Genomic DNA, 27,429 nt, shown 5'->3' with positions numbered 1-27,429 from the left:
GGGCATACAATCACAGTCCCAATTTCTGATAGCTCCATCTAATTGGTTATATTAAAATGCAGTCTGGTTTTTCAATATGTTTAGTCTTGACCTCTGGTTTATAACACTGCTTTATTTAATTTGAGTTTGTGACATGTTTAAACAAAGTCAGAAATGATGCGATGTCATTTAAATCCTGCTGCCTTGCTGTTGAATGCAATGCATTATGATGGAGACAGTAGGTTTGGCTTGTGGGATACAGTGACCCCTGCAGGCCAGTACTTACACTGCCCCCCATAAATGAGCATCCTATAGGCAAATAGAGTTATTAAGCAAATATTGATTTATTCATATAAAAAAATCTAGTAATAATCAATATACAAACAAAAATGTTTGGTTTTTCAACATTAATGTTTTTAATGAGTTATGAAAATGTCAAAACAAACAGTCACACCCATTTCAATAACAAATCATAAAAATAAACTAAATTTGAAGGTTTTATAAATTACGACAAAAGCAAAATTCAATTAAAATGTAAATAAATATACTGAGAATTTTTGGGGGGAATTATGTCTTGGATTTATTGTATCCACTAACACGCTCTCCAAAATAACTTATTTTAAATCTAAAACAACTTACATAGTTAGTAACAAACAAAAAAACATTAGATTTGATTAAGAGATGTAGCTTTAAGAAAATTACATTTGCCTAAAAGAAAAGTTGAACATCACATTCAAAACAAGTTAATACATTTAATAAAAATCGTATTTGTGCACAATTTAAAGTGTTGGGCTTGCAAGCTGTGTATGCAAGTTTGACAGTAAAAACGGACATAAATAAGGTAATTCATGAATAATTACAAAGATACACTGCCAAATGTGAATGTACAAACCGAGCAAAATATGCTGTGGTACGTGATAGCACAACGCTCAAGGAAACGTTTGTCCATTGTCGGCTTCTGTACTTACACTACCAACCAGGAAGTCGCCACAATTTCATTCATTCTGTACAGTTTGTGAAGTTTTTACACTTACTTTCAAAATGCGCAGAAGAACCGACGCTCAAGCATCAAACAATGAACCTGTCAATGCTGATAGAAAGGTAATGCGACGTTAACGAGGGCTAGTTTTCTGATAGCTCCTGTACATGTGACAGGAGATAACTGCTAGCTAACATTAGCTGACTTACTCCAAAAGCTAATATTTAACCTGTTCATATCCAATGCTGTCTTGCAGTACGTTTGCCTGCTCTCATACTGATTTTAAACTACAAGGGTTATCTTTGGTTTAACATAGTATTCGCCAGTGTCTCCTAAAGAGCAGCTGAACCAAATCCCCTGTTGAAAAACTGCGATTTTAAAACGTCTTTGCGTATTTGCATAATGCAAACATCAAAACGTATTTATTCTGTATTTCTAAAAAAATCATTAGCGACACTTCTTTAATTCGGCATGCATTCAAACAATAGAATAACGACAATATTTGCCTATTATGGACACATTTTCCAGTAAGACACTGGAGTTAACCCTATTGTTCTTAATTAACCTTTGGGTTTTGCAAACAAGCATCTATTATTGCAGTAACCTGGTAAAATTGCTAACAGAAATGTCATAAGTCCAAATGTATATATAAATATATATGTAGTTATGGTGTATGTTTGACAATGTTCTTCTCTTTAAAAACTAGGATCCGGATCAGCGACTGCCCAGCCAAGCTAAAGCTGAAGGCAGGGTGTCTTACAGCTCTGTGCTCACGACCATTGGAAAGTGTTTACTTGTGATCATCTTCATCCCTCCGTTCCTCAACTATGCATCCCTGCAGAGAGAAGGACAGGTGCTCCTGCCTAAAGGTTCTCCTATCAAAGGCTAACTCAGTCATTTCTTCTTTCAGTTTGATTTGAAAAAATACAAATGCAATAATATATATATATATACACAGCTCCGGAAAAAAACAAGAGACCACGCCAAATTTTTGTTAAATCTTTTGTTTTTTCAATTCCAACACAGAGAAAAATTGTCAGTAGTTTATAGAATACAATAACAAATTCAAATAAATAATTTAACTCAAAGACATGTCTATTTATAAAACAAGAGAAAATGATAATGCTGAAGTGGTCTCTTCATTTTTTCTGCGGCTGTACACGCACGTATATGTATATGTATATACAGTGGTATGCAAAAGTTTGGGCACCCCTCTGAGATTTCATGACAATTTGCTTTTCCTTTATAATAGAAGATCACAGCAACAACATTTGTTTTCCTACAAAGATGTAGACGTTTTAGTGTTTTCCAGACCAAAATTCTTAGGGTAGCATTACATAGTTTTATTATAATAAAATAAAATGCAAAAAATGGGATGTGCAAAAGTTTGGGCACCCTTATAAATAGCATTCATTTCAACACCTGTACGGATTTATAGCTGACAGGTTGCTGCACAAAATTGCTTTGATTAGCTCATTAGACCTTCAATTACAAAGACAGGTGGAACCAATCATGAAAAAGGCTATTTAACATAGGTAATAGCTGGCTGTGCCTGGCCTAGGTTCTTTCTTAGGGAGTGGCAAGATGGGGACCTCAAAACAACTCTCCACTGACCTGAAAGCTAAGATAATCCAACATTATAAATTAGGAGAAGGGTACAAAAAATTATCTGACAGGTTTAAACTGTCTGTCTCCACAGTCAGAAACGTAGTTGTGAAATGGAAGGCCACAGGAACAGTCCGTGTGAAGGAAAGATGTGGTAGGCCGACAAAAATAGGGGAAAGGCACAGGCGAAGGATGGTGAAAATGGTCACAGAGAAGCCACAGACCACCTCCAGAGAACTACAACAACATCTGGCTGCTGATGGTGTAGTTGTTCACCGTTCCACAATCCAGCGTACTTTGCACCAGGAAGAGCTCATTGGAAGGGTGATGTGCAAAAAGCCTTTCCTGAGTGTTAATCACAAGAAGAGTCGCATGAGGTATGCAAAAGCACATCTGGACAAGCCAGAAGCATTTTGGAACAAAATACTGTGGTCAGATGAGACCAAGATTGAGTTATTTGGTCATAACATGAACAGGTATGCATGGCGAAAAAAACACACTGCATTCAATGAAAAGAACTTGTTGCCCACTGTAAAATTTGGTGGAGGATCTATCATGTTATGGGGCTGTGTGGCTAGCACAGGTACTGGAAAACTTGTTAAAGTTGAGGGCCACATGAATTCCTTACAGTACCAGGAGATTCTTGACAAGAATGTTCTAGAGTCAGTCACAAAGTTGAAGCTACGCCGGGGTTGGATTTTTCAGCAGGACAATGATCCTAAGCACCGATCAAAATCCACCAAGGAATTCATGCAGAAGCACAGGTACAATGTTCTGGAATGGCCATCCCAGTCCCCAGACCTTAACATCATTGAAAATGTATGGATTTATTTGAAGAAGGCTGTCCATGCACGGAGGCCAAGAAACCTGACTGAACTGGAGACGTTTTGTGTGGAAGAATGGGCCAAAATACCACCTGCCAGGCTTAAGGGACTTGTCTGTGGCTACAGGAGGCGTCTACAGGCCGTTATTGCAGCAAAAGGAGGCAATACTAAATATTAATGGAATTATTTCTTAGGGGTGCCCAAATTTATGCACATGCCTATTTTTGTTTGAATGCACATAAACATGTTTCTGTTTGACCAATAAAAGTTATTTCACTACTGAGATGTTTCTGTTACCATAAGGTATAACATATGTTAAAATGAAGTTGCTGCTTCAAAAGCTCAGCAAGTGACAAACTGATGCAGTGGTTTTCCTAAGGGGTGCCCAAACTTTTGCATACCACTGTATATATATATATATATTATATGTATATATGTATATATATATATATATATATATATATACATATAATATATTGCCTCTATTTGGACTTGTCATTATTTGTTTTATTATATTCAAAGCCAAACTTTTTGTGATGCCTAATCTTTCTTGATATTTTTTTCCCTCTTGCTTTCAGATGGCCAGATGGTTGACGTTGGTTTGGGTCAAAAGATGCATCTTTTGTGTAAAGGAAAAGGACAACCAGTTGGTAATATATGAATGTGTCCTAAAACAATATTTTAAATTAAAAACCCTCTGCATAAAAGTGTTTTTTGTTTTTCAAATTTTTTTTTTTCAAATCATTTTATATTTAACTAGCTGTGTGTTATTTGGAACTGTGTGTTTTTGTTTATTCAAATTTTAAGTTCATGCAGATCAAACAGGCATATTTTGCCTGACTCACTCAGATCAGTGACTTCTTTCCATGACATCAAGTGATGTTGGTGTTGTTACGAGAACTCATGTGTATGTCGAAGTTGAGTGACCATGTTTGGTGTAAATTCATTTTTCAATATGTATTCTAATCATTATTATTTTTTATGTCGTTTAATGTTTCCATATTTTGTGCTTGAGGTCCCCCCTCAAAAGGGGATGTTGCATCTCAAAGGTTAATCCCCTAATTACATTTTGGAATAAATTCTATGGTCTGGTTTTCATTCAGGAATCAAAACATAATTAATATAGTCTGGCACAGGGTTTGTGTCTGTGAGGTTTATTTTTGTCTTTTCGCTGTGCCCACTCTAACGACTTGGTTTTTCTTTCTTTAGTCATACTTGATGCACCAACAGGAATGTCCTCAGATGTTTGGTGGCATGTCTTGGAAAGTGTGGCCACACTAACAATGGTGAGGAGATTACACAACTACTGGGGACTGTATGGATTGGCTGCATATTGAAATTATTTTCCAATACATGATATCTAATTTTTCTTACACTTTTTTAAAGGGATAAATGTTTTAAAGTGGGGTTATACGATGTACTGATCCAAAGGCAGTGTATTACCTACAGTAGATGGCGAACACTGCTTCACTTTGGGGAAAAAGACTAGAGTGCTAGCTTGGAAGCAAAGCAAATGACTACTGCTCTGACAGGGTCTGCGGCACAATATATTTTTAACCACCATAGAAAATAAACCAATAAACAAAATCAAGTGTACACTATATGAAACACATGTTGAGCATTTTACCTTGCTGTTAGACAGTTGTTTCCAATGGAGGGCTTTTATCTTGCTTTTGTCATTTTTTCTCACAGAAAACTTTTTCTTTGCTGGTCAAATCCTTCCTTAAACTTTAGTTTTTATATTTTGTGACTTTGGTATTTTAAATTTTAAAAAGTCACAAAATAACACAAACAAGCTAACCAATCAAGGCAGTGGTTGACCTTGAACTTCTTTGTTCCTGAAGGTAAAATCATGTTTTTTGTAAATGGAGACAGGTGGCTTTGAAGAGAGCATAGATGTAAATAACCCCTTCCCTATCAGAAACGGCTCTCTCACAACAATTGAAGATGGGATAATATGCAGGCTGATTATTTACACAACAAATAGTGTCCTTTCATATGATTTTTCTGGGCAAGGGTTTCTTTTAGGGGGCTAAATATGTTTTGCTGCTGCCCCATCCACAGCAGTTCATTGTTTTCTTCTGTGCCTGTACTCCTATCGGTGTCTGGGGATGCCAACTGGCATCTACTGTATTTACAACACTGACTATCACTGACAACTCCAGACAAAATCCAACATTACATTGGTTTGGCCGTTTGATGAAGGAAATCCACTGTGGTGAAGTTTGTTTAATATCAGTTACTGCTCATGCTGGCACATTGTTTCTTGTCAGGGGTATGTAGGGACAGTCCTTTCGGTGACTAAGGCCATGTCCTCTTTGCTCAGCAATGGCTTGGCACAGTAGAAAGTCGGGGCTGACAGCCTGCCCCATGTTATTTGTCTGAAATGTGACTCAAATTAGGTCAGAGGCTTAATGGGGAAGGGCCTAGATGCATATGAACAACTAAATCCCATAAGCAGTTACAAAAACAAACTTACTTTTCACACCACTTTTTTTCAGTGTTCAGAGCATCTCATGTGAATGTAGAGCTTTGTTGTTTTTAAATATCCCTATAAACCCGTGCTGTTTGTCACACTGCTCAGGTCTGTACCTATGACAGAATGGGACTGGGCTTCAGCAGGCGGCAGATGCAGAATGAAACGACAGGAACTGAGAAAGTTTGGGGGATGTCAACAACCGGACGGTGAGTAGTCTACTTCAGTTTCATGGCAATCTTTTAGAGTTTGACACAAAAGGTTTTCTGCTGCACTCAAAGCCTACATTGGAAACATGTTGTCAGTTCTTTTATTACCGTGAGGTGGATTCTGAATAAGTGATTGGGCTGTTTTACACCTGCAGGGCCATCTGTCCCACTCATCTGTTGCTGAGTGTGTTAAGTTAATTTGTGGACATGTTGAGTGAGATGTAGGCCAAATACACAGTAGTGCAGTGTGTGCTGTGGTTTAATCTGGGTCTGATAAATTCTTATTAGGCTTTTTGTGATGGCTGTGTCAGTTTTATACACTGTAGCTCAAGGGCAGTGAGTGAAACAATGCATGTGTGAAAAGGCTCTAATATAAACACTGAAAACTCTCCTATTTTCTTTCTTGCTTTAATCCTTTCAAACTGTTTTATATGAAAAAGGACTTGTGCATCATTTTTTAAAGATAGTTGAAACAATGTGACGTTAATGTTGCACGCTTTGGAGTTTCTTGCAAGTGTGACGCTAACATAGCACACACTCCTGGTGCTAGCTGCTCAATTGGCTAGTTTCCATTTCCATTGGGAAATTACTATATCAGCTAATGTTGAAAGCAACCAATGAAAAACTCATGCAGTGTAGCTAAGGCTAGCTGTCTAACCTTAATCTTCTCCCTCTTTAACAAGCAAAATACTTTCTGAATAGTTACTTCGCTAGCTGAGTAGATTTGTTAGTTGGCTAGCTGAGTAGATTTGTTAGTTGGCTAGCCTAGTGTATGTTAGTTTGCCAGCTTGCCAAATTATTCCACAAGCCAGCTAGCATGACCAGCAGGTTGGATTTTTTCCAGTGTAAATGTATGAGATCAATATTGAATAGAGGCTCTATATCACTTCACAAATATACTATTCTGTGATTCTCTTTGTCCAGTTAAGCTGTTTTATTGCTTGGTAATTCTCCTAACATTGTTAACAAAATTCAAAAAATGTAATTTTGAAAGAAGCACAAAGAGCAACAACACAAACGAAAGAAGCAAACTATTTTCAAACGTTTTGTTAATGGAGAAAAGTTACATTGAGATGCATTGCTGTCGATGAACCAGAGTTCGCCAATTTTTCATTAAATGTATTTTATAAAACAAATTCCCAAACAAACCAAGACACTCCATACCAATAAATAATTTGGCTGTACAAAGCAAAGGTGTATACATAACTTTTTTCACTAAGCAACTATACCTAGCTTATAATAATAATAATAATAATAATAATAATAGATTTATATATAATGCTCAAAGATGCTTTATGTACCCCAAGAGAGATACTACTATAGCTATAGACTTTTGTTGCTCAATGAATGTCTGAGACATTTCATTTATTATCCAAATAGTAGCATATTAATATTCGGTGAATCGAGTGATTGTTTCAGCAATTCTGTAGATCAAATTGATTTATAAAGCACTAAATCTTTAAGATTAAGGATAAATGTAACTTGTAAGATAATAACTTAACCATATTACACACTACTTCACTACAGTGAGGTTAAACAGATAGAAGTTCAGTTTTTGTATTATTGACATGTTTAAATGTAATCCACTGGGAATCAATATTTATTTGATGAAGTGACATTTGTGGACATAGACTGTTATGTGCAGGGACACCTCATGCCTTCCTTTGTTGAAAACATCCCTCCTGCCCTTCCCTGTATCACACCACAGTGGGATTGGGTGATAATCATCTAGCCTTTGACACCGTAACGCATTTATCAAGCTTTAAATCTCCCTAAAGTACGATCGGGCGCCGACGGTCAGCAGTGTACTTTACCTTGGCATCCGGCCCAGGAAGCAGACGGCCAACCATTTCAGATGCAAGCAATCAATTTCCCAGAATTCAATATCTCAAGGAGTTTGATGACTGCCTAACCTTAACCCTGGGAGTCTTGTGAAAACTCCTCATCTCAGTGTGACACCTCAGGTTTGATTTATTAGCACAACAAGCGCAGGACAGCAGATGGCTCTCAGAGAGGAGCTGCTGCATCTCATGCAATGATGACACTCCCCTGTGATGATATAAGTTTCCTGGTGATTGTGTTTCCCGCAGGTTGCTTTGAAAAAGAGGCCAGCAGTCCCCTCTTTCATGCTGTCATTTTGATTTCAGCACGGATGTTTGTTTTGTAACATTTTTCTCCCTCCCAGGCTATTTTAGCTTTTTTAATTATGACTCCGTTAATGAGCATATTAGAAATTAATAAGATTAATGATGAGATCTAGCCCCACCTCGCTGAATAAATAAACTTTGTGGCCCAGTTTGCAGCATGTCCTGGTTTCGTGCAGAGACAGATGAGTGTTGTTGTCCTACAGGATGGTGGATGATCTGCACAGACTCCTGCAGGCTGCTGAGATCGCCAAGCCCTTCATCCTGGTTGGCTCCGAGCTGGGCTCCCTCAATGGAAGGTTCTACAGCCACATTCATGATGTGTAAGTATTGTATAGACATTTTTATACAAAAGGGTCACTTTGCTTTTCGTGGAGAGTACTACTTGGCTTGTTTAAATAGTTGATTAATATCAGAAGGAGCTATTTTACGAGTCCCCCATTTTTATAAAATGGCAGTACTAAATTGCTGAAGTACCATTTTGATATTAAAAACGGTTTGGGTAATCCAGTTTATAATGATTAGATAGCTGCTAAAATGAAACTGCCTATTTCAAATAATTTATTCTTCAGGCATCTGTAATGCATTGCAATATTTAATTTGGTGAGCATACCAAGCAACAACCCAAAAGATAGTCTCCATTTTGTAAAAAAACTATATTTATTGGTTTATTGAATGGGGATGGTGCACATTGGTAAACGTTGTACATTCTAAGTTGGCCAAAATGGCAATATTTCGTTTGTTTCGTGAAATATGAAAAGACACTTTGAAAATCTCCTATTAAATATGTTGTTCTTTGAAAAATATATTGTTTTTTTTTCTTAAACAGCCGGGCAATAGTTTATCAGCTATAGTAAATCAAGTAAGAAGTAGCGTCATTTTCTCATAGACTTTTATGCACTTGAAACCACTTTACAGTACATCATATACTATAAGAGGAGTATATTCTGCAAGTGTATCATGCAGTTCCTCCCAAAGTTGCACTTAACAAAATATATCCCAGTTTCCATTCCCATCATCCCCCATAACTCATCCATCTCAGAGTCAACGCAGTGATTAACATGACCACTATCCCGTACCAGGGATGAAAGATTTAGTATTTAATCAGGCTCGATGTTGCCGCCACTAAGGGAGAAGTGGGGGGGGGGGGGAGGGGGTGTAGTCATCAGTGTGTGAGGACAGATGGATCTAGAGGAAGACAGAGGGGATGACACCATCTATCTCACACTCATTACAGCCTGGGCCGGGAGGGTAAAGTGGACAGGGGTTAGTCAATGAGTCTTACTTCATCTAAGTGTGTGTGTGTGTGTCCTCTCTTTGTTCCCCAGGCAAGTGTCAGACCTGGTGCTGATCGATCCCATCCCAGAGGACGTTTTTGAGGACGACCAGTGGAAACAGTACTGGTGAGTTTGTAGCTGGGGCGTAGGGATGGGGAAAACTAGTGAAAGAAAAAGGTGGAAAGAGCAGAGGATATAAAAAGAAGAGGGAGAGAGGTTAAAGAAGCATAAACTAGGCAGGGATGTGGAATAGAAGATTGAGAAAAGAAGAGTGTGGAAAAAGGAGCAGCCAGGACGATAAGGCGCTCTGAAGGGCAGAGAGGAGCAGATAAAAAGCGCGAATCAGGGAAGAGAAGAAGAAAGAAGGGAAAAGTCTCAAGAAAGAGGATTAGGATGAGGCATAGATGCTGGAACATTTCACAAGTGACGCTCCAGACTCTTCCCTTATTGGTGGGGAGAAGAGTTGATTATCTTTGCAGGGTGGGGCTCATTAGCGTGATTAATTGGAGGCCAAAGATCCTCATTAGCGGATCGCAGTCTTTTAGCATGGAACAGATAAACGGGGTGGTGGTGGTCTATAGTGAGTGACAGGAAGTGTAATAACACTGCTTTAATCCTGCAGGCGAGATACATGTCAAGTGGTAGTCATTGTCTCAGCATATATCTCATTAAGCATGAAAAATCACGCAGGGGTCGGGTTGTTATTAATGATAAGGAGGAGGAATGTGTGAATTATGCAACACTAACAGTGACTCAAATTGTTTACAAGGAAAGCATGTCATGTTGTGTAATCCTTAAAAGGTTTCACTGCTGTAGAGGCTGTAATTAATCAGATATTTAATTTAGTAAACCGTGCTTTTAGATGTAGATGACAGCCTAGCAGTTACGGCTACATAATAAGCAAATCTCTGGAGTGTTCTCGAGTGTTTTTACTTTTACTGGCACGTCAAAAGCTTTTTTGCTCATTAACTTCCACTTGAAATGAATTTTCTTCTGTCAAGAATTACAAAAAGTATTTGGGGAACACCCAGTCATGCATCAAAAAAATATATAATTAATCTCCAATTAAATATAACAAACAAATCAAAAGAACAATTATATCCTTTTATGCATTAAATTACATTACAGGCAGATTTTTGCTCCTCACATTTCACTCTTGCCTCATTGCAGTGTATAAGTCCTGCATCTGTATGTGAAAAGCACACTAATGGAAAGAAGTAGGGCAAACTCAGTCATGATTTTGTGCAGTGTAACAGTTATAATGCCTTAAATCATAAAAACTAAATAACAAAAACTTTAAATATCTTTGAAATGTGTCACAAAAAAGATTTACTTAGTCCTTCTTTAATTCAGATGTTATTAAAATGGTATAAAATAAACAACCTTCCTACTTAGTACGATCTATATTGCACCACAACAAAATAATTGTGTTCATCTGTGAAGAGATACAATTATTTTGTATTTGTATTTAAAGAAATGAATTGATTACAGGCCATACATAACAGAACAAGATACAGTTTACAATAAAATACATGACATAACTAAATAACAATCCAAAAATCCACATTCCAGATTCCACATTAATACTCATACCTACATTAATTATCCCAAAGATTGTGTATTTTTTCCATTCCATATTATAATTTGTCTATTCCATTTACTCACTATGTTACACTCGCACCTCTATTGGCTAGCGCTCCAACACATTGTATGTGATATGTTAAGGGGCGGGACATTTCCGACACATCTCTAAGCAGTTGACCAATCAGAGCAGACTGGGCTCTGGTTTCAGACAGAGGGTGAAAGAGGTGCTGCAGCAGCAGTATAAGACAAGTAAAGAGCTTTTCGAACATTAAAGCATGGAGACATGTCACAGTAGAGACACTAAATACAAGTATGAACCTGAAACTGAGCAGAATATGGCCCTTTTATGAAGCCACATGCCATGAATTAATATTTTTAAGCAGTTGATATTCTATCAATGTTAACAAAGAGTCTAAAAATGTATGTTCATGTTTTGTAACGTCATCTAGAAACACTAACTAGGAGTTCATTAGTGCAACATTCAACAGCAGGACGGAAATATCAACTTAATACACATAATCTCATTTTAGGCATGACAACGTGATTTGGTGCATCCGCAGTTCCTTCCACTGATATTAGCTCCCATTTTATATAAGCATGAGTCGAGCCAGATAAGAAATGGATCCCTTTAAATTGGCCTAATTTGTACGTGACTCAAAGTGGAGCAGCGGCATTTATCAGGGGGTATGTGTCCAATTATCCTACGATTAATAAGCATTCATTTCACTGCGTACACGACAGTGCAGCCAAAATCCAATTATCTTGTGGAGAGGCAATGGAGAAATTAAATGAACCATAGACTTACATTTACTTTGCTAAAATATCTTTTTATCATCCGATGTCCATGGTGGAGTAAATAGAAACCTTAATCGCAGTGTTAAGAATAGAGATTCAGCACCAAACTACACATCCGAGCATTTTCAATTGGCTGTTCTTCCTCTTTTATGTTCAGCAAGGTTGCATTTAGGTGCGTATTTCTATCTCTGAGATACAGGTTACTAGCTTTTGGAGGTCTTACAGTATTTGGCACATGAGATAAAGTATGTCAGAAGGGAGCAGGGCTGCACCTGAGCAGGAATTACGGGGAGACCGTATCAGCGTTGCCCTGGTGCCCAAGGATTTCCACATCAAAGCCCCGCTCATTAACTGAGGCTCACTCCCTGAAATTAGTTCTGTTACATCTTACAAAACAAATCACCACCATCTCCTGAGAGTAGTATTCCTGCGTGATTGTGGTCGGCACGTGTGAAGGAAACGTTTGTTTGCACTGAGGGTTCAACGCTCTTATGTGTCTTATTTCCTTCTGGGCACAGATAATGCTGCCTGATGAAAAAGCAAGCTGTGGGTCCAGCATCTGATATTAGGAGAAGCCCCTCTTCTGGAGGAATTGCATTCTGGGTGATAGCCATTGGTTGGAGTTAGTCAGTTCTGCTAGTCTTGGAATGAAGTATTTCTTCACTCAAACATAGGCAGGAATATTCCCTGTATTACAACACAAGTCCTTTATGTGTGTAAACAATCTTTGCTTTCTCAAGGGTATATTGTTTCATGAAAGGGGCCCTATTAGGCTTTTTGGGGTTTTCCCTTTCCTATAGTGTTTTTTTTATAGGTTTTTGTGCATGTAAATGGTCTGCAAAGGCTAAAATCTGGCTCACACACTCCCCCTGCCCCGCCTGAAACGCCTCCATTTCGCTCCTTTGTTTACTTTAGTAACATATTGACATCAATATTTAACACTGGCGCTTCTATTAGCTAGCGCTGTAACACATTGTACGCAATAGGCTACAACAGAGCTGTCCAGCTAACCAATCAGAGCAGACTGGGCTCTGGTTTCAGATAGAGGGTGAAAAGAGGTGCTGCAGCACAGGCAGTATGAGAAAAATAAAGAGCTTTTTGAACATTAAAGCATGTGAAGAAGTAGCAGTAGAGGCACAGATACTAATATGATTCTGAAAAGGAGCAGGATATGTCCTCCTTTAAACCTTTTTGTTGTTGTAATTGTTATTGTATACCGGGGTATTAAAGTTTACCTTTGCAGGAGCTTATGTCCAATTTGGTGACAAGAGAGGAAGCTCTTTTCCAAGTTTCTCTGTGGTCAGCTCACAGGGCCTTTGTTGCTTCTAATTAATCTGGAGATCAATTTTATACATTTTGGTACTTTAAGATATCTGCTTTATTACGGTTTATGAAACCTTTTCAGCCGTGCAGAGCCACAGTTAAAAAAAAAACATCCTGTTGCATCTGTAATCACTTTCTTTGTTTTTGTGTACATTTTGTGTCCCTTTGAAGACACTTCGCAGCTCTTTGTAAGTTTCTTTGTTTCTCTTTTGGGTCGTTTTGCATCTATTTATGGTTATATTCTTTCTTCTATGTGGTCTTTCTGACATTAAACAGAGGACTATGTTTACACATTTCTGGACGTTACTGTTCTTTTTCAATAAAACAAGGCTCTGTGACTCTCAATGACCATCACTTGTGAGAAATTCCAGTTGGAGTTAGACAAATGCAAATAAAGGGTGATAATAAACATAAGCAAAGGAATGGCTATTATTTCATATTTGGTATAAAAGGAGGAATACAGCTGTGCATTTACACACTCAAGCCTGTGTGTCTCTGTCTTTCTGCAGCTGTGTGTTAGTGTGGATTATAAAACTAATTTACCCCATGGGGAATATATTTGCTCTGAGAGCAGAAACAGTGGGGAGCGCTCCCTCTCGTCTAATGGGAAGGTCCTTTCCAATTTAATGAATGCTGATTGATTGGCAATCTCTCCGTTTTAATGTACCATTACTTTGTTTAGTGCAATGCAGTCCTCACAGGAGCACCACTTGAAAGTCTCCTCATCCCTTTCCTCTACATCTTACTTCTTCAGAGTGTTATTTGACTTTAGTTATATTTAGACACAAACCGATCAATACTCTTCGGCAGTTTGTGCAATACTCACAAAATGTAATTTTTTGATTTGAGTGCCCGGACTCACATTTCCTCTGTTTTCATGTCACAGAGAATGATTTTAAAAACAATGTTCAATTGGAAGTATCTTTTTGTGCCTGCACCACGTCTTTTTGCCATGGAGAGAGGTTTACCAACTTTTGCCTTACTCAATACATTTCTTCTTTAATTTAAGTGAATTGTGTCTGTCTTTTTGCTGTCAGTGCAAACAAGAGTTGAGGCTCAGAATACATGAATATGTATTTTATTTAATCATTTTTTTACCCTCTAATTTATTCCTTTTGAACCACACAAGGTTATTTAGTCAACAATAAGTCACAATCATCCTAGTGTTTTTTATCTGTATGTTTCTATACTTTACAAGGCCTTTTTAGCCTGCTGTTTTGCTCTGTAGGCTACTCGGCAGTAATTGCAGAGGTTTCATGTCAGTCAAAAAGGCCACACAGTCGTGATCACATAAACGTGTGTATTTGCTGTACCTGTGCACATCTCACACACTCCAGATCCCCACAAAGCTGGCTTCAGATGGGTTGTTGTGCAGCTCACCTGGAGCCTGCTCCGTATGACTGTCACTGTGACTGACGACCAACTGCTGCATCGGCTCTGATTTACACTGAGACACAGGTTTATATGAGGGACAAGGACAGTGTTTCCCTCCCTCCTCACTGCACACACTTAGATTTACAGGCCCAACACAATCTCCTCTGTGTCTCTCCTGTCCCTTGCTCCTCTCTTCCTTATTCCTTCTCTTTCCTTTCCTCCTTACCTCTCTTCTCCTCCCTCTTGTCCAACTCTCTCCGTCCCTCCTTCTAAAGCTAAAAAGACTCTCCTCTTGTTGTCTCTACCTTCTGTTTTATTCCCTCCCTTCTCTTCATTTTGTTTCTGTTATTTTTTCTTATCCTCTTCTGTCTTCCTTTGTCCTCTCTTCCTCAATTCCCCTCATTATCCCTGCTTTCAAACTCTTTCCTTTCCCCCTCTCCTCGTCATTCCCTTCTCTTCTTTCTTCTCCTCTCTTCCTTTTTCCTATTCTCTTCTCATTCTCCCTCCCTTCTCATCATTTCCTCACCTCTTCCTTTCCCCCTCATTGCTTTTACCCTAATTTCTCTTCCTTTCTCATCTCTTCCCTCCTCTCCAACTCTCACCGTTCCTCTTTTCTTCTCACCTCTCCTTGCCTCTTCTCCCATCTTTCCTCTGTACTGTCCTTTCTTCCTCTCTTCTTGGTCCGTTAAGATATTGAAACATTTAATATTTTAAACATACATTTTTTTCGTATTTTCTCTCTGCCTCGCCTTCTCTCCCCTCTTCTCTTTCTCTCACTCTTTTCTCCCTTCATTGGTAAACAGCAGCCAGTGATGACATATCTAGTCTCCCCCTCCGAGCCCACTGCTTTCACCATGAGCTGCGTTCAATAACCCACTGGAGCACGGCCCTGCTCTAAGCCCTTCCAGCAATCCTCGGCTGAGATTGGCAGCAATCACCGGGCCATGGGACGATGGGTGGAGAGAGGGAGGATGGAGGGAAGGAGGTAAAGATGGGGAAAGAGAAATGAAGGGAGAGAAAGGAAGGAAGAAGTTGCGTTACATTACATTTAGCTGTCGTTTTACAGTAGTAGATTTACACATACAAGGAATTTGCTTTGGTATAAATGTTGCACAGAAGGAAGAATACGGAGCAAAAATAATTAAATATTACTTTATAAAAGCTTTTTTTAAAAAGGATTTAAGTCTATTGTAACAAATAACATAAAAAAGACAATATTTGCACAAAATATGATTATGAGAGAAACAGAGTACAGTAAAATATGACAAATACTAGATTCGAAGTGGAGAGCTTTGCTGATTTAAATAGAGGTAGTTGTGGAGCACAGTAGTATGTAAAGAAAAAAAACTTGGTTTCTGTAGTAACTGTATACAGTATACACAGTGAACACAGTATAGGTTCCCTACAGAAGGCTCCAGCAGTGTGTGATTAATTATGCTTCACAGTGTGCTTCTATAATGGCTTCCAGTGTGTGGGCCTCCCCCCCTCGGTTGTTTCCTGACTCAGCTGCCCTCCCCAACCTCATCCTGAGACTCCCAGACAAGGCAGGAATGCCAATTAATTGTAATTAGAACCACTGTAAGCGTAACTATTGCTGTTACGCTTCACTAATGAATCAAGGCTGCTGCGCTCTCTGTGTTTACCCCAGTGTAATCTATCCTATTGATGCAGGCCGCGATGCTGAGAGGAGAGCACGCTGGGATGAGTCTGACGCCAGCTGCAGTGCGAGAGTGACACCATGTGCTCCTGCTAGGTTTTACAACTTAGAGCTGGAGGTTTATTTTTTCGTTGTCTTGGTTTTGGGCAGTTTTTTATCATCCAAAGTTTCAATTATACATACAGTATGATTAAGTTAAGTCGAATCGCTTATGAATTTCCGCATCTTAGATAGATTAGATGAGGTGTTTTGCTTCCTTATAGTGAATGATTGAATTGGAACAAAGTGGCAATGCAGACTGATTATCAGGTTAGTTATGAAGCAGATATGCAAAGAAAAAATGAAAGAGGACATATTAAGCTAATTTTCAGGTTCATATTAGTACATTCTTCCTCTACTGGGACATGTCTCCATGCTTTAATGTTCCAAAAGCTCTTTATTTTTCCTCATACTGCCTGTGCTGCAGCACCTCTTTTCACCGTCTGTCTGAAACCAGAACCCACTCAGCTCTGATTGGTTAGCTGGCCGGCTCTGTTGTGATTGGTAAACCTCTTAGAGACTTCCCACCCCTTAGACTATTACGTACAATATGTTGGCGCGCTAGCCAATAAAAGCACAAGTGTTACATAGTGATATCATTATGTAACGTAAGTAAACAAGGGAGTCCAATGGAGGTGTTTCAGGCAGTGGGGGAGAGAAAATGCCTCGGGAGGAGGGAACACAGGGATTTTAGCCTTTGCAGGCCATTTACATGCACACTATTATAACACACTACAGCAAAAACGGAAAATCCAAAAGAAGCATAATAGGGCCTATATGCCTTTGCAAGTTTACCCACATAGTGACTAAGTGACTCAACATAAAAAATCATCAAGATTATTACTATTACTTACTTATTAATAGACTATATTTAAAAAAATAAGTGAATGAGCCACACATACTGTTGAATGGCTCTATCTTTACTAGCATAGTTACTTCTTAAGAATTGATAGGTCCTGTTTCACTGCCTCTCTCTCTGTGTCACTAAAACAAAGTTTAATGTATTTTAGTTTAGTGAAGGAGAGCATCAAATGCCACTTAAATACAAAAATGTCAGACATAACACATTCACGGCTGGAAACTATTTCCTGTTTGGTCTGTTACGTAAATCCAACAAAATGCAGGTTACTACGAAATGACACACAAGCACCAAACTGACACAATAATTACCATGTATATAATCACTCAAGGTAGTCAAAGCATGCTCTCCATACACTGACTATGCCTAAGGGTACTGTTGTACACAATTAGTGTCTTTGTTTTATGCTCCGTGTAATTAGTGTCGCACTACAATAGGGATTTTGGCGATGATGAATCTTGGTTCTAAAAGTTAATCAAGATTAAAAGTCTTCAAAATATGTCCAAATTGTCCTTCCTGTAAGACCGTTAGAGACCTCATCATGCACCTGTCCACGTCCACATGCCCTCTAATAGTCTCTAAGTCTTTGCTGCTACTCTTTGAAAAAGTGTTCCTTCAGCGTAATAGTTAGTTGAGCCTCATGTAATAGTCCGTGTTTAAATGTTCTCTGTTCATTGTAATAGTTGGCAGAAGCTCGTGTAATAGTTGATGTTTTGTGTGTGAGCAGGCTCTCAGGTAACAGAGGCCCTGCATATGAAATGAGATGGTAATGAGGAAGAGGAGGAGGAGGAGGAGTAGGGGGGGGGGGAGCCTTATCACTACAGGGCCAAATTCCGACAGTGAATTGCGCAGTTGTAACAAAAGTAACAGAGCGTCCATTCAGCCTGCACTAATCCAGATGGGAAAGTCAAACAGCAGAAAGTCCACGGCACAAACTCATTTCATCACTTTATTAATTTAGATATTGCCTCCTCGCTCCTGTGGGGAGAAAAAAAAAAATCCCCTCTGAAATGACCAACATCGGTGAGGCGTTTTGCTCTACATGGTTCCCCCACTTCGTCTCCTCCCGTTATCTGTTTAATTCATCCCGCCAATCTTGGCTGTCTTTACCCACTAAATTTCCCTTTGACACGCATGCCTTGCTTCGCATAATCCTCACTCCGGGGCAGAATTAAAAATGGAAAAAAGAGGAGGGAATAGGACAGGTGGCTGGAGAATCCTTGAAATAATGTTCAATGCCAGACCCAGGGATGATTTGACCAGATTCGAAACCAGGGGGCTGATAGGGAAAGAGGTTTTCTTTTTTTTCCACCTTTTTTTATTTTTGGAATCAAGGAGTAGGAAAAAGAGGTGACAGGTGGAAAATGTGCAGAGACTGAGAAGTCCCTTAAGAGCCAGGTCGTAGAGTCAGGACTAAATTGTGGTGCCAGAATGACTTTGGGGGGGAAAGTGTGGCAGGGTAGATGAAAATGTCAAAATGTCATTCTCCAGAGGCCTGATTTGAAAAGTTTTCTCTCCCTGCTGAACATGAGAACAGTCAAGTTATTTCTCTCCCCCATTCTGCATGCATTTCTTATTGACTTGTAGGAACTGAATTTGTTATCTTCTCTCGGCTGTTTGTAGCAGTCGAACAACCACTTCCTGTGTATCCCTTTATCTGACCATTCACCGCTGACAGGCTTTTTCGGAGCTGAGCTTGATATTGAAAGCTGCAGATCCTTAGGTCATATGTCACATCAATAACGGGTAACATTTTCCAACTGAAATATAGATGTTTATGATGTTTGATCTGACAAAAATAATGATAGTGAAGAAGCGCTGAAGTCTGGCTCTCGTTAAATGCAGTCAGTGCACTGTGCACTACTGGCTTTTACTGTGGCATGAGATTTTAGATTCATTTCACAGATCATAGGCCAAGTTCATTAATATCAATTTACATACACATACATGGACATATCCCCACCCTGGTAACAAATTACCCATATTTCCACATCCCTCCCCTATCGAAAAGGGAGATTTAAGCCCTGTCAAGACATCAAATACTGCAAAAGCTGACACTTTAAATATCAATATCATAACTTCCCTCTTATCCCTTTTTTCAGAAACAATTGCTTTTTCAACCACCCCCCTAAATACACAGTCATAAACATGCATGCCATATTTAAGAGATTCCTCCTTAAACACTGGGTTATTGAGCCCTACTTTAAGTTACAGTTACTGCAGGAAGCTATTATTCAAAATATCATAATTTGTTTCTTAATATGCTATGTTCTCTTTATACATCTTATTTCTGGAATACTTTTTTCGTGGAATTGTTTGCCTTTATTTAATAGCAGACAGTGTAGAAATTAGGGACAAGAAAAAGACTTATATGACATGCAACAAAGGTTCCAAAACCTAATTGGCTAGCACTGTAAGCTAGCTAAGCTAACAAGGTTAATACAGTATGTAACGTTTGGAATCTTTATGTCTATCCTTAAGTATTTTGCCCCTTTTCCTATCATTTTTGTATCTGAAAGCAGTAATATTTTGTATTTATAACTATAACGAAACATCAAAAACAAACAAGTGTTTCACAGTCATGTTAGCAGTACATGTGTGACTCTTCAGTAGCCTATGTTGTTGAGGTGCTTCACCGCAATGTCCAGATTTCCTGTCAGAGTCATTTTCACTATCAAATATAGGCCGAAAATAAAATCATTCTCCAAATTAAATAAAACTAAAAAAAAGTTTGAAAAACATTTGTTTATGAAGTGTTTTTCACAGACAGTCACAAAGTGCTTGACAAAGCGTCAAAACATCTTACAACTGAAGATGAATTAAAGAGAATATAAATAAATAAATAAAATAGAATAAAAACACACAAGTTAGCCCAACGCCTGCCCAAACAGGAATGTCTTTAAATGACATTTAAAAGAATCTACAGACTCGGCGGACCGTAGGTGTGCGGGCAGAGCGTTCCATAACTTAGGAGCCACAGCCTCGAACAAACTACATGAACCAGGTTTGAAAGAATCGATTCAACAGCTGTCAATATTTTTTGTAAAAACAACAAATGTCATGACATTAAAGGAAAAATAAAAATTGGATCCCCGTAATAATTGGTCAAATAATTATCTAAATAATTGCATTGCTGTAGCATAGGAGTTGATATTTCATGAAGCTGATCCGTAGTTATTTCTCAGGTATTACCATACGCTGTATGATATGCTATATTGTAGAGAAACTGATAGTCCACAGAGCTGTGTGTGGGCCAGATCAGCAGTAAGACGAGGACGAGTGTTCCCGGTGCAGGGGGGGCTGATCTACAGTGTGTTGGCTGCGTTCAGGGGCAGGCTGCGCAGCGCGGCCATGGCGGCAGCAGGCGCACGCCACTATTGATTGGGCTCCACAGGCTGAGACCAGCCAATTCAGAGCACCAGTGAGCCGAGACCGATTGGGCCTCCTGAGTTACAAAATCCCACAGCTCTTCTTCTCTCATCTGCCAAAAAAAAGAATATTTCTCATTCCCCAGGCAAATGTTTTTCGAGAGAAACTTTGAGATTCTTGGTTGGAAAAGACTGGAGGAATTGTCATTGGAATTTTGCTTGAATCACAGTCATTGTGATCATCCAATCACACTTGGAGAGACATTTAGAACTTTGTGTTGCTGAGAATCACAAATTAACATTTACATTTGGACGTTCAAGTACTAATTGGGAAGTAGTTTTGGAATCCTACAGTCTGAAAGAGAATTGCAACTACTTTTTCTATCAATAATTCATTCATTCCAAATATAACAACGTGACGATTCCAAGCTAATGCGTTACATTTGGGTCTGAGCACCAACATGTACATTTAAGATCTTTTCATGCTCCATATTGGTCATGAAAGAAAATAAGAAAAGGACACAATAAATATTTTGAAATAAACAGAAAAGTAGAAAGAGAAGATGCCGTTTATTTCAATGCAATCAGTTTATTGTTGATAAAAAAAAATATGGGTAAAGAAGATGTTTTTTAAGTAGCCTCCTGTGTAGAAGCAAACTCTGATTTTGGTATGGATCCTGATTCAGTTTCTCTACGGTCATCACATGGCTTTGAAAGTGATTGCAACATTATCGTTGGCCTCTGCCATTTTCAATATGGCTGTGGTGCGGATTCTGCAATTCATTCGAGGTTCAGAAGTACATATTCATAGTTATATTTCTTAATGACGACAGCCCTCTTTTTCATTTCAAAACTGCAATTATGAATCCTTTTTTTATTAACAATTGATTAAATGATTTGTTTAATTTAAACACTTTGTTTCGGTTTTTTGGGTCACCAACTTTCCTCCTAATTTAGAGATTGCTGTTTTCAGTGAAATAGCTCTGAAACGACTTGCTCATGTAGGAACTCGTTGTCTACAAGATGTTTAAACATTTTTGCTAACTAGTTGGCTAAAACACCTCTAAAGTGCTTTACATTGGCCACAAAATGTCAGTTCAAACTGTTACACTTTAGTTTTTCTCCTGCTAAAGTGTGTTTATTGGTGTGAATGTTTGTGTGTTTGTTCAGGTGGGGTAAGCTGGTGCCCTCTCTCCAAGCCCGGCAGTTTTCAGCAGCTACAGGACTGAGCCGCATGCTGATTATCCTCGGGGTGATTGAACCGGCGGTCACAGGGGAGGACGTCTCAGAGGAGGTCATCCTGCGCCAGGTCAGGCTAATGCGCGCGCACACACACACACACACACACACACACACACACACACACACACACACAGATCTTGTTTTCAGTGTTTGTGTTTTAAATCAGCTAAAGTGTGATTAATATGTGATTAAGGGATAAATATGACAAATGAACCAGGTATAAAGGTGCTAAAACTCCATAGATGTTGAGATTCCTACACTTGGAAGACAATACTTTGGTCATCGTCCCCCTGCTCAGACATGTTTACTAAGAATACGAAGGCAAACATTTATATTTTTCAGATTAAATGAAGGAAAAACTCGATATATTTATCAGGCTAAATGGACTCCTACCATCTTTCCCATCCCACCACAGGATGGTGCTAGTGATAGAACAATCCAGTGTCCTCCTCAGCAGAGATCCGAGTGCATGATGACTGCAGAGGCATTTGTCTCTATGAATTTGGCATGATACACGTCATTTTAAAATAAATGAAAATGTAACCCCGTTCCTCTAGCTGACATGATGCTGCGATGGCACTGTTTCTCCTGAAGCCTGCTGTGATGTAAACTCCACTCCTGACATTTCACCCAGCCAGGAAGGAGAGTCTTTTAATACAAACTACATGCATGTTTCTCTACAAGAGATGGTTTTAAAGACACAGTGCTGACTGTCTGCCTGTCAGGAAGACTTGAGTCATTTTTGACTTGCTATGGAAAGCATCTTATGCAGAAAGGAGTAGTAATGGATTCTGTTGATGAACAACAACCAATATCTTTGAATAATGCTCTGTATGGAGTGACATCCTCATACAAACACTCATACATGTTGTGTGCATGATGGACATGATCGAGGATTGCAGGAAATCTCAGTTGGTAGCTTTTTATTGCATTTAAACCATACTGTCCTGTGAACCTCAATGACATCTCTAACATCCGTACAGCGTTTCCTTGTAGCTGCAGCTCTGTTTGATGCTCAGGATGAATGCGAACCCTTCTTTAAGACGCCTTGTTCTCCGCTTCTCGCCACCCACGATTTCGATGGCAGCAGTGATGAGGGACCCAATTCAGCTTTTCAAGTATTACAGTTGTTGCCAAGGAGATAAGGACACTATTGTACGCAAACCCTCCAAGGACAGAGGAAGGTTTTGTAGACAGGCTAGTGAAGGTTACAAGACGAGCTCGTCGGATTCAATAGAGCATGCAGTCCATTTCTCAAGGGCATGTTCTGTAACCACTGCCTAATTGATCTGGAGAAAATGTCTGCTTCCGTTTTAACAGCACCAAATATGTCCGGTCTCATCAGATGCAGGTAAAGATAGGTGCAGGGAAATGTCGCTCCATTTGAGGATTACCTGAGCTTTACAATGACCTCAAATAGCGCTATATAAGTACAGTCTATTTACTTCAGTGTTTTGGTTATAACGCCAAAAACCTCTTGGGACATGCTCACAGAGGTAACAGCATCTTTTTGCATTGATTCAGTCAGTGTATTGTCTTACTGTAAGTACAGCTCTTAACTCACACCGAGAGCCCTCTACCAAAGGGTCCAGTAGAGATTCCTGCCTATACTCATAGAACTAGGCTTACAATGCATAACCTGCATCTAAGTGACACAGGCTCTGACCTCTAATTGACTCAATGGTAGTTGACTCCACCTTTGCTTACTGAAGTCAGGTTTTTATCCAGAAAAATTAAGTATGAGGGCGCTAACAAAACTACAGCTCAGCCCACTTTCCGGCAATAAATAATGCATCAGAGCGAAGCGGAAATAATAGTTTCTTCATGTCTTAGAGCTGCTGAGTCAAATTGAATCTCAACAAATAAATCCAGAGTTACGGTTTCTTTACTTCCTCTACAGAAAAAAGGAGAGTAAAAGAAACGATCTACAACGAAATCTCAGTTTCAGGGTAAGCCTGCTGCCTGCCACTCGTGCACCGGCAGACCCACCGGACATCCATCCCCTATTTATTCTCCGTAAAAACAAAGCTCTCTCTGCTGTCTGAAGCTCTATTTGACAGGATTTTCATATTTGTAGAGTAATTATACAGTTTTTGATGAACAGAAATATTGCTTTCTAGCATCACTTTAACATTTACTCGGAAAATCATTTTAGTAAGAGGGCGCAGCGCCCCTGTTTCCCGGTTTAGACAAAACTCTGGAAGGGTTACAATATGGAAGCTTAACTTGTATATATGATATGTTGGGGCTGTTCTGAATAAGGTGAAGCTGTTAGTATTCAAGTAAAAGTTTGTACACATATCTCACGACTTGCATAGCGCTTCTTAAAACTTTTTCAAAGTATTTCACCAGATTCACTCGTATACCACAAACCATCCAACAGTTCCTCCTTAATCAAAACCTCGTTGATTCTAAGGAAATCTTTTTGGACCAATCTTTTTTTTATCACAAAGATTATCATTATAAAAAAACAAAAACAAATGAGAGTTACTTTAATGTTTAAATATGTAATACACTGCAAGAGTATATTGTATTGCATCTCAGCTTGTAAGAATGTGAAGTCTATCATTCCTGTATTCATTCTTAATCTTGGAATTATGAATTATTATTTTATTTTCAAGAATTACTATTGATGTGGACTGGCTAGGGGGGTGGGGGATACCTTCATAGGACACTGCTGCATAATGTCCTAACTTTAGTTTGACTTCTTGCTATATTTTATACACTGAATAACTTACTGTGTATTTATAAACTATCTGTTTTGTATATGTAGTCACAAACTCAACTTAACTATACATTTTTCTCAAACTACAACTGTTTAAATGCTTGGTTTTGTCTGGTTCTTGGTTTCTTTAAGTACCTTGGATCGTTATAAACAGCAGAAAGTGATACAAATGTGACCCTAAAATCTATTTTATATGTACTTAAAGAAAGAAAATACTACTGGGAGAATGCAGACCTCCACCAATTTCACATTCTTTCTTGTAATGTTCACAAAAGGGAATAGTTTGTGAGACAACCTGCTTCAACACTTAACCTTTTCCTAAAATATTTATCTGATCCCAGTCTTTTTGAAATAACAGAATTATGTAATATACAGTTTGAGATAGTAATGTTTCTGTTAAACATAGGAGAGCATTATATGGTTATTTGAGTGTTTGACACATGTTGTTTGATCCCATGTGTATCACCTAGCCTTTTTGTTTTCTCTCTCATAAATTCATTTTTTGACTAATTTATCGTCTTTCTCTGTCTCATAGAAGTACCTACTGAGTAACCCTGCCCACCAGAGCAGTGCTGTGGATGAGCACTACTTTTTAAATGAAAGTGCTGCTCAAGTAAGGTATGCTAACACTCTTTGCAATTATTTTCCGAACCGCTTCGCATTTGCATATTTAATGTGGAAATGAAAACGAACCATGAAATTTAAATGTTTTGGTTGTTGTTTTTAAAGGGACATCACAAAGTTTAAGCCCCTCTCCAGCAGAACGGCAGTGAGTGTGATCACTGGGGATTCCTTTGACCAGGAAATACCGGAACATCTAAACCAGGTGAGAGAACAACAACCCCATGATGCATTGTCAACTCTTCTACAGGACCATACTGTAGTAACGCTCAGGTAAAATCCATAATAAATCATCTTTTCTCCTGCACCAGATGGTAGCCAGGCTTCAAAAGAAGTTTCTGGAGGAGTCTTACCCATCAGCCAATCACATTCACATAAAAGGAGCAGACCGGCGAATGATCTACAAGAAGCCATCTGCCATCAGCCAGTACCTGAGGAAGCTAGTCCACCAACGACAAGCCAAACAGCAGAGCGAGTGACGCGTGGCCAACATGTAACAATCCCCCAGACACACACCGGGTAACAGTCTAGTTACCAGCTCATAGAGTCCCATTGTGAACCCAGAAATGTTGAGTACACCAAAGTTGTATGTTAGAATTGTTTATTCGTGGTCCCCAGCACATAGAAACCGCAGCATGCTAACTTGCATATGGTACGTTGGGCAATTTGCACAATTAGCATAAGTTGCGTGGACAATAGTAAAAAAAAATGGCTTGGCTGATTTGGACAATTTTGGAGTGAAATTTTTGAGGATGCGGAGTCCATTTCTGAACTTTTCAGTATCAGAAATGGCAGTTCTTACCAGGAAATAACAATATGTGTACTCTTTGAGGGCTGTTTTGAGTTGGGTCGAGTTGGAAGATGTTGAGGACTCTGGATCATTACGATTGCACCAATTGCCTTTTTATTTAAAATGTTCCACAGTATAGGTAATCATTTTCCTCTTGTGCTTTCTATATCTAATGGTCGCAAAACTACACATGGTAATCTGAAATATTGCCACTTTCTGGTTAAAACTGCCATTTTTATCCTGAAAATGTCAGAAATTTGATTCAGCATCCTCAACAACCCTCAAAGACAATACACAATTGTCCAAATCAGTCATTTTTTAACTATTTTGCACATAAACTATAGTCCAGTTAATGCTAATTAACACAACTGACATATACATAACATACATAACATATGTAAGTTATGTATTACCGTACTATACATTTTTTACATAAAACTTTAGGGTACTCAACATTTCGGGGCTCACTAGGCTGGAAACTAGGCTATAACTATTGAATATGTTTTAAATATTCAATAACATGGGTTTGACCTTTCCCTTCAGCAATCTGTAGAGACTGTGTACTGGTTAGGTTCATCAAGAGGTCCACGTATCTTTTTGTGCAGCTTTGCTTCATCAGAATTGAGAATAACTGGAGGGCTTTTCGGCATGATGAAATATTTGCTCTTAGATTCAGAAAATCGTATCCTTCCAAGTTGTTATTTCAGCCTCTTTACTCGATTGACCTGAGACAAAAATTAATACATTACCCCTTATCAATGTAAAGGCCACACACGTCAATGCTCACCCTGATACTTTTTTATCTATTTCATTCTGCCTTAATATTCTGCCTTGTTATAGCCTTAGGGGAAGATGAATTGAGTTCCTCTCTCTCTGTGTCATTTGTTACTTATTGAGTTACATCACAACCAGATATGGACCTCTATCTCTGGACTTGCGTTGATTTGATTAATTTTTTTAATTATCGAGCAGATGAGTCTGGCCTGCAAAGATAATTTTGGATTTTCTTTGTAAATCCTCCTTTTATGTACTTTTGCATCTAATTCTAGGTGTGCTGGACTTCTTCTAATGAACTCTTTCAATGGGTAAACATTTCATTCATTTGTTCCGCTCATGGTACAGGCATCTAAAGTTGTCTGCATAGAAACAGACATCTATTTGAAGGTCGTTTGTGCAAACTGATGCCTTAAATGACATTTTCTTCTATTGAGCATGTTCTCAGAATTAAAGACAAACAATTTAGGAAATGCTGTGATTTTTGTTTTGCTTTGTACAGAACTAATAGTCTGAAATTCAATTAAATCGTACATTTTTTAACAGACCTGAGGAAATAAACTGTGTGTGTTCCTGTGGATTTACATTATGAATAATTCTCTCTGACTTTTTCAGTAAAAAAGTTGCCCCACACTTCAACAGTCATTCAAATATTGCAAAATCAACAAACAGTGCAACATTAGCATTGACCTGTACTCAAGTACATACTTTGCCTTGTCCAACAAATATACATTTTTAAATACTTTAGTTTCACATTTGCCAGGAAAGAAAGACCAGACAACAGC

The 27,429-nt window shown here is 38.7% G+C and overlaps 1 protein-coding gene across 1 annotated transcript; it reads left to right on the top strand.

Annotated features, from left to right (window-relative positions):
* Nucleotides 1-918: 918 nt before the first annotated feature.
* On the top strand, nt 919-27,230 carry si:dkey-122a22.2 (uncharacterized). The gene is made up of 11 exons (XM_063879953.1): nt 919-1,080; nt 1,665-1,827; nt 3,966-4,037; nt 4,597-4,673; nt 5,972-6,072; nt 8,423-8,539; nt 9,545-9,619; nt 21,663-21,801; nt 24,995-25,077; nt 25,189-25,285; nt 25,392-27,230. Exons 1-11 carry the CDS (start codon nt 1,021-1,023, stop codon nt 25,557-25,559), a joined length of 1,152 nt encoding a protein of 383 aa, XP_063736023.1. The 5' UTR covers nt 919-1,020; the 3' UTR covers nt 25,560-27,230.
* The last annotated feature ends 199 nt before the right edge of the window (nt 27,231-27,429 follow it).

The sequence above is a fragment of the Eleginops maclovinus genome, chromosome 3 (assembly GCF_036324505.1).
Source record: "Eleginops maclovinus isolate JMC-PN-2008 ecotype Puerto Natales chromosome 3, JC_Emac_rtc_rv5, whole genome shotgun sequence".
Lineage (NCBI taxonomy): Eukaryota > Metazoa > Chordata > Actinopteri > Perciformes > Eleginopidae > Eleginops > Eleginops maclovinus.
This window is presented reverse-complemented; position numbering and strand designations above follow the sequence as displayed.